Source organism: Chiloscyllium plagiosum, chromosome 7, assembly GCF_004010195.1.
Source record: "Chiloscyllium plagiosum isolate BGI_BamShark_2017 chromosome 7, ASM401019v2, whole genome shotgun sequence".
Classification (NCBI taxonomy): domain Eukaryota; kingdom Metazoa; phylum Chordata; class Chondrichthyes; order Orectolobiformes; family Hemiscylliidae; genus Chiloscyllium; species Chiloscyllium plagiosum.
In genome coordinates, this window is record NC_057716.1 from 37120432 (window position 1) to 37136976 (window position 16545).

The following is a 16545-nucleotide window of genomic DNA, read 5'->3' on the forward strand; positions in this document are numbered from 1 at the left end:
ATGCAACTTTTAAAAAAAAAGGTTTTGTGATTTACACATGAAAGAAGTGAAGCTATCACTGTATTTTAACAGATGAAAGGCTTAACAGACAATCAATTTTTCAATGTATAATTTCAGTTACATCACACTGTAAATTTTTGCTATAAATTTTGTGTTATGATTGAGCCCGCCACTATCACCTGATGAAGGAGCGTTGCTCCGAAAGTTAGTGTGCTTCCAATTAAACCTGTTGGACTATAACCTGGTGTTGTGTCATTTTTAACTTTGTACACCCCAGTCCAACACCGGCATCTCCAAATCATTTCTATAATCAAGTATACACTATCCTGGCTGTGACAAAAATATATGGTATTCTGTGGTGTGGAAGTGTAGTGTATTATCTACTTTCATTCTCCTTGTCCACTTTGCATTCTTTGAAAAGGTTGATCAAAACATCCTCTTCCAATGCCTCTCCTCCATTGTCTAGTTCTTTGGGACTGCCACCATTTAGTTCTACTCTTTCCTATTAAATTATAGTGAGTGCATCTTGAACCACAATTTTTTTTACTGCCCTTACTTTCAGAATCCACATGGAAGGACCTATTCTTGGTCCCCTGTTCTTTCTTATATGTTGTCCCTTGGCAGCATCCACTAAAGGCACTAGCTCAGCTTCCATGCGTATGCTTGAAGTGACATACATTGTCTTGGTCCTTTTTTTGAAGAGAGGTTTTAAGACAGGTGCAGAGGTGTCTATTTGAATCCAATAAAGTGAACAGCTTGTGCGACCTTGTATTTTTTTTTCAAAGTTGGAGCAGACTGAGTGGGTGGAGTCAAGCTCTCGCAGAGGCAGGATTTTCAGTAGCAATTGCTGTGGTCTTGAAGCGGAGTTTGGAAGCTGCAGTACATCTCTCCCTGCTGCTTTCTCTTTCAGACTTTTATTTTGATGTTTTTCCTCCTGTTTAGTAGTTAAGTAATCTATTATTCTGTTAAGTTTTTCAATAGAGCTGTTTTTCCTTTTTTTTGTATTTTAACTATAGTGTATGAATAAAGTGTGTTTTGTTTCTAGACCGGTAGTTTGACCAATCGAATTGCATCTGGAATACAAGGCCTGGCACTTGCCTTTAAGATATGAAAAAGTTAGGATCTAGGCCATCTTCTTAATATATAACAATGCTGAAGATACTAACATGTACTAATGATGTCACTTTAGATAGATATCTCCAGCACCTGATGGTTTCCATCTCAGGGTATTAAAATAAATAGGAAAGGAAATTACAGATGCAATAATCCAAATGATTTGGAGATGCCGGTGTTGGACTGGTATGTACAAAGTTTAAAATCGCACAACACGAGGTTATAGTCCAATAGGTAGCACTAGATTTCGGAGTGACTAGATTAGATTCCCTATAGTGTGGAAATAGGCCCTTCGGCCCAACTAGTCCACACTGATCCTCCAACGAGTAACCCACCCAGACCCATTCCCCCTAACTAATGGACCTAACTCTATGGGCAATGTAGCATGACCAATTCACCTAACCTGCACATCTTTGGACTGTGGGAGGAAACGGGAGCACACGGAGGAAACCCACGAAGACACGGGGAAATGTGCAAACTCCACACAGACAGTCACCCGAGGCTGGAATCGAACCCTAGTCCCTGGTGCTGTGGGGCAACAGTGCTAACCACTGAGCCACCGTGCTGCTCCTTCAGGGGGTTGTGGGGTGAATTTGTACTTGCAGAATTGCATTGTTCTTTGCTCAAAAACTGCATGAATCCATGTAAGTCTCTGTTAACCCATTTTTAAAATTAGAATCAATCTAAATAGTATGGCACAAACAGGACACAGGGGGCTTAACACCTTCAACGTATTATCTGGGCTGACACCAATTGTTAAAGTTAACCTGCGAATGTAACTTCTAAAAAAAGTTTTGTGATTTACATATGAAAGAAGTGAAACTAACATGGTCATTCTAACAGATGAGAGACTTAACAAACAATCAAGATATCTTTCAATGTATAATTTCAGTTACATCACACTGTAAACTTTTGCTATAGATTCTGTGTCTTACAATTGTGTCCACCACAACCACCTGATGAAGGAGCGGCGCTCTGAAAGCTAGTGCTTCCAATTAAACCTGTTGTGTGACTTTTAATGCATTAATCCAAGGTTTTCAAAATTGGACTGGAAAATTACAAATGTTATTCTGTTAATTAAGAAAGGTGGAAGAGACAAAGTAAGCAACAATAAACCAGTCTAAAGTTCAATGTGGGAAGTTACCAAAATCAGGGACAAAGTAACTGAGTAGTCAGATACATTTGAGCATTGTGATAAGAATGCACCTAAGGGTATAATCTATATCAACTTCCAGAAGAAATTGCAGGCAACTTATTGACATGACTGATAAATTGAATGGAAAGTCAAAAAAGAACATGAAGGATAATAGCTCTGTACACTGGCAAGATGTCACAAGTGTGGTTCTCAAATATCTACATGGCAAAACACTTGAATTTATGCAAATCTATAAGAGTGGACATGTAAGTAAGAGAAGAAACCAAAAAAAATGAGAGCAAGTCATTCTTCAGATTCCATTTGAAGTAGTAGATCCATTGTGGGTATCACACCACAAGCTGGATACACTGAACCTAGAGAGGATGAGGTGCAGATTCACAAGGAGGCTAGTGGAATTAATTGATTAAATTACTGCCTTTATTCCTGGTGAAGGGCTTTTGCCCGAAACGTCAATTTCGAAGCTCCTTGGATGCTGCCTGAACTGCTGTGCTCTTCCAGCACCACTAATCCAGAATCTGGTTTCCAGCATCTGCAGTCATTGTTTTTATCTCGTTGATTTTTAACCCTACTGCGCCACGCTCCAGGCTCACTGCCTTTATTCCTGATGAAGGGCTTTTGCCCGAAACGTCGATTTCGAAGCTCCTTGGATGCTGCCTGAACTGCTGTGCTCTTCCAGCACCACTAATCCAGAATCTGGTTTCCAGCATCTGCAGTCATTGTTTTTACCTCTAAATTATGAGGGGACTGGTTAAATCAACTTGGTGTGTATTATCTGTGTATTACAGGTGTTCTGATCAAGTTCATTAAAGTAATAGAAGACTTTTGTAAGATAGATAAAAAGGAACAGTTTCTGCTGGCGGAATAGGGCAAGGGGTATAATCTTAAAATTAGAGCCAGAACATTAACAGTGAATTCAGGAAGCACAATTTCACACAAAAGGTACTGAAAATGTGGACGCTGGGTTAACTCAAACCTTCAAGATTGAGTTTAATACATTTTGTCAGGCAAGGGAATGAATCGAAAGTGGATAAAAGAAGATGAATTAGAGATCCACCATGACATAATTGAATACCTGTTTCGGACAGATTGCAAATATAACATTTCCCTCCCTGTTCTTATCCACCCAAATCTCATAGCCTCAGGGTTTGGAACTAGTTCGTCATTCCTTCAAAGTGAAAAATCACACAACACCAGGTTATAGTCCAACAGGTTTAATTGGAAGCACACTAGCTTTCGGAGCGACGCTCCTTCACCAGGTGATAGTGACTAGAAAGCTAGTGTGCTTCCAATTAAACCTGTTGGACTATAACCTGGTGTTGTGTGATTTTTAACTTTGTACACCCCAGTCCAACATCGGCATCTCCAAGTCATTCCTTCACTGTAACTCAAAATTTGGAGCTCTCTTTCTAACAGCAGGTGAATGAATTAAAATTAAACTCCTACTGTTAATCTCAATAGGAATCTCCACGTTCCTCAGCTTCTACAATTTTCCTCTCAATACCATGCTGTCCTACCACCTGTCAGAAAATATCTGGCCCCGACCATCTCTAATCATTATCTCATTGCTATTTGTGCACAAATTAGCTGCAGCATTTCTGATAATAAAATGACTATAATATACTTCATTGACTGTAACGTCTGTGGGATGTCCTGAAGTTATGAAAGAGTCACAACATAAGCTGTATTAGGTGGGAAATTGTTCACTTTATTGAATGAGCTCTTCCATAACACAATATTGCAACTCACACAATTTTGTAAAGAGATGATTACAAGTATTTTCAGCCACTGTCATGTATTGTAGAAGTTTCCTCATCTTCTCTTGAGATGTTTTGCAGCTCATGATTTCAGAATACATTTCATTTGTGAGGCCAAACCCCATCATTTGATCTGCAAGTTCTTCAACGTTTTGCACCTTCTGAACAAGATTCGCCCAGTTTTGTTGCACAAAGGTTTTCTTGTCTGTTGTTGTAAAACATGGAAAGAAATATAGGAATTAATGTCACACCTAAATGTAAGAAGTTAAAAACAGAATTTAAAGAAATCAAACTTAAAATCTGCTTTGACAATATGTGATGTTAACATCATGAAATTGAATATTATAACACCTCCTTTTACCTGATTTGAAAAGCTAATCATTTATTAAAAAATCTTTCAGCTATTATTCTGAAACAATTAGAAAAAAGACCTTCTAGCTCAAATGTCTTTTAATTTGGTCTAATAAAAATTACCTCTGAGAATCAAACAGTTTTCTATTGGATCTTAATGTGAGAAAGATGTACACCCCAAGGGACAAAGAACTATACTTGTTAAAATATAAGATGTAAGGGTCAACATAAAACTAAATGCAAAACAAATCAGAATGCAAAGAAAAAGCATGTGCTGATGATTGGAAGAGGTACACAGAATGAAACAGGATAATTACAGAATTAGTGCTATAAAAAGCTGATGTAAAATGAAACTTGAAGGGAAACCAAATGCACACAAGAAACCTTTGCAGTTATACAATTCAAAATGAAGATAAGAAAGCATTGTGGGCCCCTATAAAACTTAACAATGGTAATATTATATCAGAACTGTTAGAAAAAAAAATTCTGCCAGTATTTACAGTAGAAAAAGAGAATACCGTGACAGAAATCACAAGGAAGTTAATATTAATTCAGGGACAGGTACCAAAATTAATATAAGCAATTTAACAGTAATAAAATTAATGGCATTAATTGTGTCAAATCCCCAAGACAAGATTGTTTCAAACCAAGGTTGTAAACTCTGCATACATTGGCTAGCATGCTTCTTGCATTACAACAATGAGTAAGTTTCAAAAAATATCTCATTGGATGTAAAACTGCATGGAATATCTTTGGTCATGAAAAGCAGTATCTAAATTTAACTCCTAGATGTCTTAGTTGCGATCTTCCAAAGTTATCTAAAATCAGGAATTGTTCTATTAGACTGGAAAAATGCACTTCATTCTACTATTTAAGAAAGGCAAGAGAAGGAAACCAGTGAATTAGACCAATTAATGTAACATACCCTAAAATTAAAAGCCTGGTCTTTCAAAAGAACAGAGAACAATCCTACATGTTAAGTTTGGAACACTTCCACAAATAGCAGTCATTAACTTTACATCTGAAATTAATACATTATTTTCTAAAGACATTAACGGATATGGAAAGCAAGTATGTGGGTTTAGGTCACATATCAGTCACAAACTCACTAAAAACAACTAAATGCCTAACTTTGGTTCCTATATTGCTGTGTGTCAGGCAAAGGACTGAATTTCATTGACGTTTGAGACTGGCCAGTGCAGTACTTTTACATAAGAAAAGGGAGTAAGATTAGGCCATGTACTCCCTTTACCCACTCCAACTTTCAAAATCTCACATCTGATCATGTATTTCAACTTCACTTTGCCATTATAATTCCCAAATCTCTTCTTTCTTTAATGTCGAAAAACATAGATCTGAATATTCCTACCCTCATAGAAATTGATGTGGACATGTATGCCAGGAAAAGAGCGAAGACAAATTCATAAGGGAAAGATCCTGCCTGATCGATGTCCTTGAGCATTTCAAGGAAATGCTAGCAAAATGGACATTGGAAAATTTTATGCCACAGTGACATAGAGGCACACCGCATAGAATCAGGCCCTTTGGCCCACCATGTCTATGCCGACCAAAAATACCAAACTATGCTAATCCGACAGCCTACTATGCGCTGGCATTTTAAGCACTCATCCAGCTGCTTCTTAAATGTTGTGAGACCACTTGTCTTCACCATCTGCTCAGCCAACCATATTCCATATTTATACCACCCTCTGGGTGGAAAATATGCTCCCTCAGGTTCCTTCTAAACCACTTATTTGTCACCTTAAACTTATGCCGTCTGCTCTTGGACATGTCTAAAAGGGTAAATTATCCTCATGATCTACCATCTGTATGCCTCTCAGTATTTTGTATACCTCAGTGAAATTCCCCCTCAGCCTCCTCTACTTCAGGGAAAACAAACCCACCCTGTCCAGTAACTCCTCATAACTGAGACTCTCCAGAGGTTAGATTAGGTTTCCCACAGTATGGAAACAGGCCCTTCGGTCCAACAAGTCCACACTGACCGTCCAAAGAGTAACCCACCCAGACCCATTCCCCTACCCTTTATTTACCCCTGACTAACGCACATAACACTATGGGCAATTTAGCATGGCCAATTCACTTGGCCTGCACACATCTTTGGATTATGTGATGAGGAAACCGGAGCACCCGGAGGTAACCCACACAGACACAGGGAGAATGTGCAAACTCCACACAGATAGTTGCCTGAGGCGAGAATCTAGCCCGGGTCCCTGGCACTGTGAGGTAGCAGTGCTAACCGTGCCGCCCCAGGCATCCATCCAGGCAATATCCTAGTGAATCTCCTTTGCACCCTCTCCAGTGCAGTCACATCCATAGAATGGTGTGGTGACCTCACAACTGCTGTATAAAGTTGCAAAAGGACTTCTGCTCCTACATTCTATGCCCTGGCTAATGAAGGAAAACATCCCACACCCCTTCTTCACAACCCTATCTACCTGTGCTAACACCTTTGAACTTGTACACTTTGTTCTTCAGTACTCCTTACGAAACTACCATTCATTGTGTTCATACTTCCCTTATTAGACCTCTCCAAATGTATTACCTTATCAGGATTAAATTCCATCTGCAATTTCTGGTATTATTTTTATTCATTTAGAGAATGTGGGCATCACTGGTTAGGTCAGCATTCATTGTCCATCCCTAATTGCCAAGAGGGCAACTGAGAGAAAAATTACATTCTCCCTGTGTCTGCGTGGATTTCCTCTGGGTGCTCCGGTTTCCTCCCACAGTCCAAAGATATGCAGATTAGGGTGAGTGGCTGTGCTAAATTGTCCAGGGATGTGTAGGTTATGTTAATTAATAATGGGAAATGCATGGTTCAGAGGGGGTGGGTCTGGGTGGGATGCTGTTCGGAGGGTCGATGTGGAATCGATGGGCTGAATGGCCTGCTTCCACACTGTAGGGTTCAATGTCTACTTGTGTACACTGCTGTGGGTCTGGAGTCACATGCAAGCCAGACCAGGTAAGGATGGCAGCTTGCTTCCAAACAGGCTTTTCAAACAGTCAACAACAGTTTCAAGGTCATTATTAGACCTTTAATTCCAGATTATTATTTAATTCAAATTCCACCATCTGCCATGACAGCATTGGAACCTGGGTCTTCAGAACATTCCCTGGATCTCTGGATTAATAATCTAATGGTAATACCACTAGGCCAGCTAAACTCTCAAAAGTTATTGAGTTAAACTGAAAGCTCTGTGGAGGACTTTGAAGAGCAAAATCCAGGAATAGCCAAGTTATGTGTGGTGCTAAAAATAGAACAATGAAAACAGACATGAGAAGTTAACTCTGTCCACAATTGCTGCCAGCTTTAGAGTATTTTCAACGGTTTTGTTTTATTTAATATTAAAAATAATGGAGAGCTTACTATGTAGGAGGAGGGGGGAGTATTTAATGAAATGTCTCCAGTGTTGATGGCACTTCTATATTTCTATTTTATGCAAATAACCTTGATTCAGCAATAGAATTAGAAGGCCTACAACAATTGCAGGATGTGTAATGTGTAAACAGGGAGAAGAATAACAAATAAAGTTTGGTACAGAAGAGTATTATGATATTTTGAAGGCAAAATGGTTAACAGATAGTCTGTGAATAATGCTAAAATTTTGAAGGATGGATTTAAATTAAAATTTGAGAGAAGGTAGACTCTATGCAAAATATATCTAACAATGCTGCACTGAAACAATGTTGACTAAACTGTAGATTGCAAATTTGGGAAGAAGTTGTGATCATTCTGCATAGTATTCCAATAGGACCATCCCTGAATACAATTGAATACAGTTAAAGCTGCCCAGACTAAGAGAGACACTTACGCAGGGTATTTTAAAGGCAGCCTTAAGAATCCTCTGAATGGACAAATTTAGAGGGTCAGAACAATCCTCCTCATTTACAACTCTCTTGTGTTCTTACAAATAAAAACGCATGTAGGAAAAATGAAATACCTGTCACTTTGCTTTCCAGGTCTTTAGTGTTTATTTTCTTCATCGGAGCTGCAAGGAAAAGATTAAAGATTTGTTATCCCTGAGTGATCTTCCTTAATGTAAAACATACATGTGTCATATTTTCAATAATCAATTCATACACAGTGTATGAATTCTACTCCAAGTCATTTCAGGCTATTATTGTATAATGAATTACTCTCATCTTAAAACTATTTTAGGTTGGAGTCTCATGGTCAATGGTAGTGCACCTACTTCTAAACCAGAAGATCTGGAATTAATTACTCACTTTCCATGGAGCTGTGTCATAACAGTTCTGAATAGGTTGATTAAAAATAATGTTGGTCTCTTCAGGCGCAGTGGCAGTGCCAAATCTGAGTCAAGGTTCAAGGTTCCAGAGTGTGTCATAACATCTCGGAATGGGTGGGTTGCGCTTCGGCGGGGCGGTGTGGACTTGTTGGGCCGAGGGGCCTGTTTCCACAGTGTAGGTCTAATCTAATCTAATCTAATCTAATCTCGGAACATGTTACTTAAAAATAGCTAAAACTATTTTTGGACTTGATTGCCTTGCGCCGGTCATGTGTGTGAAAAGCAGATCGGTTGTATCAATTCTGAGCTAGAAATGGGAGTGGAAGGATAATGTCAAAATTGTAGAAATGCAAAACTTGCGCCCACATCTCCCCCCTTACTTCCCTCCAAGGCCCCAAGGGATCCTTCCATATCTGCCATAAATTCACCTGCGCCTCCACACACATCATTTACTGCATCCGCTGCACCCTATGTGTCCTCCTCTGTATTAGGGAGACAGAACGCCTACTTGCGGAACGTTTCAGAGAACACCTCTGGGACAGCCGGACCAACCAACCTAACTACCCCGTGGCTCAACACTTCAACTCCCCCTCCCACTCCACCAAGGACATGCAGGTCCTTGGACTCCTCCATCTCCATACCATAGCAACACGACGGCTAGAGGAAGAGCGCCTCATTTTCTGCCTAGGAACCCTCCAACCACAAGGGATGAACTCAGACTTCTCCAGTTTCCTCATTTCCCCTCCCCCCACCTTGTCTCAGTCAAATCCCTCGAACTCAGCACCAAGTTCCTAATCTGCAATCTTCTTCCTGATCTCTCCGCCCCCACTCCCACTCCGGCCTATCACCCTCACCTTAACCTCCTTCCACCTATCGCATTTCCAACGCCCCTCCCCCAAGTCCCTCCTCCCTACCTTTTATCTTTGCCTGCTTGGCACACTTTCCTCATTCCTGAAGAAGGGCTCATGCCTGAAACATCGATTCTCCTGTTCCTTGGATGCTGCCTGACCTGCTGCACTTTTCCAGCAACACATTTTCAGCTCATTTTCTATAGTCCATAAATTTATACAGACAGCTAATCCAACAGAGCAAAGAAGCTACCATGTGTTGTTGCATTATGTCACAGTAACACAATTACAGAACACTAATAATGATATTATAAGTGGCAACCAGTGAAAAACAGATGATTGATTAGGGGAAGTATTTCAAGTATACTGTAATTGAAGAATAAGCAATTAAATCAATTGTTAATAAAAGCTGTATTTTATAGTTATTTGCTACCATTTACATTAATTGTTCTATACAAAGTATTGTTCAATCAAACAGTGGGAAAGGACTGATTTAGACATCTCCAGGATTCAAGTCTCCTTCAGGGTTTTATCAATAGCACAGCTCGAGTCTGAAATTTTATGGGCTCTAGTGAGGAAAAACTTGTTCCTTCTTAAGATAAAATGACACTCTACAGCCCATTGAAAATTCCATTGTTTTCAAGAGTAAAGAAATACACATAGATTGAAATGAAAAGGTTGCAAAGTATTCAGCCCAAAGAAAGAATGAGCAGAGTCGGGATTATATGCCTATTAACCTTTATTAACAGCAGCAGAGAACAGACCAGGAAACATGGTTTTGAGAACAAGGGCTGGAAAGACTATCTCTCTCTCTCTCTCTCTCAACCTAGATTTCAGATACAAACCGACAAAAAGCATCTTCAAACAACAGTGACCATTAAGCAGAAGCACGGGCACATCTGCAGTTTTCCATTATGGAGGAAGCAGGAGAGTACCTAAATAGTTGACCTCAGGTTTCACTTTTGCAATTCAAAACACTTGAATAACTGCAAACTTCCAACTGCCTTTACCTCCCTGTCTGTATCAGATAGCTGTAATGAAGAAGCATCTCGACTCGAAACGTTTGCTTGCTTTCTCTCCACGGATGCTGCCTGACCTTCTGTGATCTCCAACTCTTCTTGTTTTCAGTACCTCACCAATGCCTCCTTTTTGTGAGCTCATTACCTGTAGTTTACATGTGTGCTTGCTATTAGGTTTTATTATTTTTTTCAGGTCATAAATCTCCACTCTCATTCAAGAAAACCTTGGAATTGGTTCGCCTTTATTTTTGATCTGATTAGCAACATTTAATTGAAATGTGATAGCTATGTGCTAAAATAAATTGTATCGTTGCAGCTGACCAAGAGAGGGTTTAAATCAATTTGAGCCATGACCCCCCTCACCTTGTTACAACATCATTGATACAGTGTCTTTGTATAATGGTTTAGTTCTGTTCAACATATAACTTCTAACCTAAACAGTTTTAAGTGAGACTTTTAATCAGTTGAGCTCAACCAAATCAAAAAATCTTAATTGCCCAAAAATCCTTTCCAAGCTTGCACACACATAATAACGAAATGTACTGCAACCAAAAGAAAAGTCAGTTCTAGCAATGTTCGGCTGCCATATCATTTAGCAAGCAAATCATCCACATTAAGGTATCCATAGGTAGCAGCCACCACAGTATGACTGAATTTCACATCCAGTTAGAAAGGGAGAAGATTGGGTCATGGACTAGTACTTTAAATCTGAATAAGAACAACACTGCGGGCATGAAAGCTGAGCTGGCTGAAGTGAACTGGCATTCTAGGTTGGGGAATAGGTCAATAGAGACACAAAAGCAGGCATTTAAAGCAATGTTTTAGAAGACTCAGAATGAATATATACTGGTCAACTCTGCACTAACGCTCCAAAGAGCATCCCACCCAAACCCACCACTTCCCAACCACCCTATCCCCGTAACCCCACATTTCCCATGTCTAATCCACCTCACCTGCACACCTCTGGACATTATGGGCAATTTGGCATGGTCAATCCACCAAACCTTCACACCTTTGGATTGGAAAGAAACCAGAGTACCAAAGAAAAAAACCCATGCATACACAGGGGCAATGTGCAAACTCCATACAGACAGCCACCTGAGTCTGCTGACACACATCACAAGCTTTTCCAGAGTTCCTACCATCTTCACTAGTTATGATGATGCACACTGCTGTGGATCTGCTGTTTCTAAGCTGCAAACAATTTTCTAACAACTCCTCTCTCTCTCGTTATTGGTTCGAGGAGGAGGGAAGGAAATCATTTTATGGTTCCAGGAAAGGCACACAGCGAGTTTCATTTCACACAGGAAATGTTTAGACTATAAAATAGTTGAAGACAGATCATGTAGAAATTTGACCTTGGGTGGTGGATTAGTACTGAAACACACATATAGACTACAATTTTTTCCAGTTGTACACTTTATTCTGCTTCCATTTAAGTGCTTGATCTAATAACTGACAAAAGCTGAATAATTTAATGTGGTGCATATCATGTTACAATTCAATATCAAAATAACAGTTACCCAAAGGTACTTTATTCCTGGCTTTCTCGCCATGAGATTTCGAGCTGGGATTTGTCGATATTTTGATGGTAGCACTGTTCAATCCTTGGATATTGGGACTAAACACAGTAGAGCCTCCATCAGCCGTGATATTAGACACAATCTTATGCCCTTTGGCACCTAAATGGGCAGTTTAGAGAAGATAAATTACAGAATTAGCCAACATTATAGATTTTTACCAGATTGTACATCCAAAGTATGACTTGATGTCTTGCTACTACTCATTTCATTCAGAAGAATTAAAACACAGTTTCTGACTTAATCAATATTACACCACATTGGGTTAAAGAATATGAACTGTAGTTTTTTTATGTTGAACTATTAGGAACTTTAAACCTTCCAACTAGTGGGAAATATATTCTGTAAAGTTTGTGCTAGATAGTATCATTCATAAATGCCTGTATTTTGTGAAATGGTGTAGGTATCCTAAGCAGGGAATGATCCAATGTACTTGACTCTTAACAGGGTCAGATAAAAGAGAATGCAGTTGATATTATCTTTGGTCCCTACTCCCTAGTGGTCAATTCTTTTCTTTCTCCCTGGCTACTGTCTGAAGTTGAACCAGATATTTCACAATTATGCAATCCCACTTGACCCTGAGCTGATTTTTCAACACCATAGCCTCCTCATCATTAAGGCAGACCATAATGTGAGCATAATGAAGTTAAAATGTCTTTGGTTAGGTAACTGAATGACAACTTGGAAGAGGAATGTTTTGAGTAAAAAGAAGGGGAACAGGCTAGTATTCATAAAGATATCAGCCAACAACTTCTTCTAACAAATGACAAAAGTCAGCCATCAAGATTTCTTTGAGTCAAGTATCTGGTCAAGGAAAGTGTAAGATTCCGACTAGTATCATCAGCAACAAAAAAAAGCAAATTTTAAAAAATCAAAGTTTAATTCAGGGCAAGTACATAAATATCTTTTTGATAAATCCATAATTCCTATGTATGCAAATTCATGCTGTATAATAAATTATACAAGGTTGCATTTGACCATTGATGTTTAGACTAACACTGTGCAGCTACATCAGAATGAAGAATACCAGTTGTAATATACTTGAGTACCTCTGTCTCTGCCATAATATCAAATAAAAGAACATTTAAATATTAGTCTGCAAACACATTTCAGCAATCAACTATTAACTGAAATGAACAGACTATATTTAATCTGGCTTTTCTTTCAAGAAAGTCACAAGGTAAAATAAAAGATACCTGAATCCATCTTTGGTGTTCAAGTCTCTTAGCACTGGGGAATTACCTGCAGCTCAAGTTTAAAGAAGAGATTATTTTGTTTCAATATTTTGTTTTAAATTAAAGTAGCAAAGTCCAGTAAACAAGGTCTATATCCTTTAATCTTTACTCTGCCATAAACCTTTAAACAAATCATACAAGCATCATTAAACCATAAAATGTTTAAGGCTCCACTAAGAGCTGAGTTAACCTTTGGACTAATTTGTGCGACTGACTTAGGAGCATTTATCTCCTTGACTAGAAACTTGATCCATTTAAATGTAGTAGCTAATTTCATCTATGTGGTAGTGTGAAAACTATAACTAACTACTCTCAAGAAGGAATGATATAAGCATATGTTAGCATTTTGAGTACAATTATTACTGCTGGGAAGTGGAAAAGTGTACATTGGACATCAGTGTGGTTGAATCTGCTTCAATAACCTGCCACCATTCACTCCCCCCGTTCGGGTAAATGACCTGACAATATTTACTTTCTGGATTCATACACTAGAATCACTGAAAAAAGTCAAGAGTTGGAGGAAAACATTACAGCCTGGAAATTCACATTTTTAAAGATATAATTTAATATTTTTGCTCCTGAAACATATCCAATTCCCAAGTGAAAAGGAGCTGCTATTGGGTGGGAATAGGGTAGGATCAGCTGTGAAGAGCCTCAATTTCCAACAGCTTGACAGTACTTGCTTACTTACAGTAGAGTAAGGAAATTACAAAACATGAAATGGACATCCCAAAGCTGATTTAAAAGGGCTGCAGCAAATAATCAAAGGAGAGGCTACGCAAACAGAAAGAAAAAAAGTGAAAAGACAACGTCATGTTAATCACAACAGGGAACACAGCATGTTAATTTCAGCACTAATATTAACTTTATCGTTCTGAGGAAGGGTCACCGACCCTGAAATGTTAACTGTGATTTCTCTTCACAGATGCTGCCAGACCTGCTGAGCTTTTCCAGTAACTTCTGTTTTTGTTAACTTTATTGTTGTTTATGATCAACCGATGGGCTTTTCAACATGAAAACAATGGCCCTAATGTTCAGATCAGGGTCAGGAACTCTGTTCATGTCAGACAAAAAGTTACCTACTTACCTGCCCAGGATTTTTCGCACCTGAGTTCCAATGCCAGATCCAGTCCAAAACAAAACACAAGTGAACTTTTACAGAAGCCGCACCTACTTTTACAGCAAGTAAACACAGCCTCAAGGTGCCAAAGCCTCTTTTACGAGCGACTGAAGGAAGGTGAGTGTTTATGGTTAGTGGGTGTGGGAATGAATTGGCAGGATGGAAGGTGAATAGTGTGGCAGATGGATGAGGGGTTAGGGTAAGGTGTCAGATGAGGGGGTATGCTGACAGATGACTGTGTTGGTGGATAGTAAGGTGGGAGGTGGTTGAGGGGGTAGATGGCAGGGAAACAGGGTAGGTTGAAGTTGGGTGAGTGAGTGCCCAATGTTGAAATTGGGTTAGGGCATTCCAGTGTTGGGGAAGACAATTGGCTACCCAGAGGTTGGGCAGATGATGAGGGGAAGGTGTTGAGGATGGAGGCATCAGGAGTCAGAAGAGGAGGTGTCAATTCTTGGGGTGGGAAAATTGTTGAGGATGGGGATCCAGGTGTCCTGTGGCAGTGCAGATCAGGTATGGTTTTAGAGGGATTGGATGTGATTGGGAGTGGAATAGGGCAGGGTATAAGATCATAAGAGGTAGGAATAGGAGTAAGCTATTCACCCTCTTGAGCCTGCTGTACTCTGCAATGGAATTATGACTGCTCTAACATTCCTCACACCAATTTCCTGCACTTTCCCCATAACCCTAGATTCCCTACTCATCAAGAATCTCAGCCTTAAATATACGTAAGGAGTTTACCACCACAGGTCTCTGTGGCAAGGTCTTACAATGACTTACAAGCCTCTCAGAGAGAAAAAAAATTCTTCCTCATCTCTATTTTAAATAGGCACCTCTTTTTATCTGAGGCTATGTGCTCTTGTCCTAGATTCCTCCATGAGGGAAAACATCCCCTCAGCATTTATCCTGTCAAGCCCCTTAAGAATCCTCTATATTTCAATGAGATCATCTCTCACTCTTCTAAATTCCAATGTTTTGATTCCTAATCAATTTACCCTTTGCAATTTACAATCCTTCCATACTAGGGATCATTCTAGTGAACCTCTTAATTGCTCCAATGAAATGATGTGTTCCTTTAATAGTGGGACCAAAATGGTTGGGTGTTCAAACATTACACCTTTTATGAATTAAACAAGAGCTTAGGAGACAGTTATTTCCTGGTGCATTCACCAATGCAATGCCCCAACCAATCTTGATAAACATGCCAAACACTCATCACGCTTTTCTCGAGGAATATAAATTTTAAAGGGATATAGACCAAATGCTGGGACGCGGGACTAGATTAATTTAAGATATCTGGTTGGCATAGGTGAGTCAGACTGAAGGGTTTGTTTCCATGCTGTACAGCTCTATGACTCTAAATTGTTGTTCCCTTTGAAATTTGGCATTCTTCCATTGCCCTGATAAGATGAGATAAAAAGCTTCGACAGCAGGTCGTTTTTTTAGCCACATATTCTTGTTTGTTCTTAAATATAATGGCGTTATGTAAAAGTAAAGGGGTGTGTCTCACAAGATTAGATAGCATTTTGTGTTGGCCTTTGTAGCAAAAGGATTCAAGCACAGGAACAAGGATATCTTGCTACAGTTATACAGGGCATTGGTGAGGCCACACTTGGAATAATGTGTGCCATTTTGGTCTTGTCATCTGAGGAAAGATGTTTTTGTTATAGACGAGCGCAGCGAAGGTTTACCAGATGGATTCCTGGGGTGGCAGCACTGACATATGAGGAGAGATCGAGTCGGTTAGGATTGTAATTCACTGGAGTTTAGAAGAATGTTGGACTGGAGGGGTGCGGATATCATTGATACCTATAAAACTCTAACAGGAGTCAGTGTATTAGATATAGGAAGGGTGTTCCAGATGCTTTAGAAGTCCAGACCCAAGGCTGATAGTTTAAGGATTAAAGGGTAAACCTTTTAGCACTGAAATGAGGAGAATTGTCTTCATCCAGAAAGTGGCAAGTCTGTGGAATTCACAGAACATCATTGAGTACAAAACATTATGTGTTTTCAAGAGGGGAATCAAGGGATATGGGGGATGACAAGATTACGGTATTGAACTTGATGATTAACCATGATCATATTGAATGGGGTCAAATGGCCT

The 16545-nt window shown here is 39.4% G+C and overlaps 1 protein-coding gene across 2 annotated transcripts in view; it reads left to right on the forward strand.

Moving 5' to 3' along the window:
* The window catches only part of zswim2 (zinc finger, SWIM-type containing 2), an 86842-nt gene extending 75999 nt beyond the window's left edge, over positions 1 to 10843 (forward strand). For both annotated transcript variants that reach the window (XM_043693443.1, XM_043693444.1), the window contains one exon: positions 10321 to 10843. In XM_043693443.1, coding sequence (XP_043549378.1) covers positions 10321 to 10371 — 51 coding nt within the window. In that variant the 3' untranslated portion in view covers positions 10372 to 10843. The remainder of the gene's footprint in view (positions 1 to 10320) is intronic.
* Positions 10844 to 16545: the final 5702 nt, after the last annotated feature.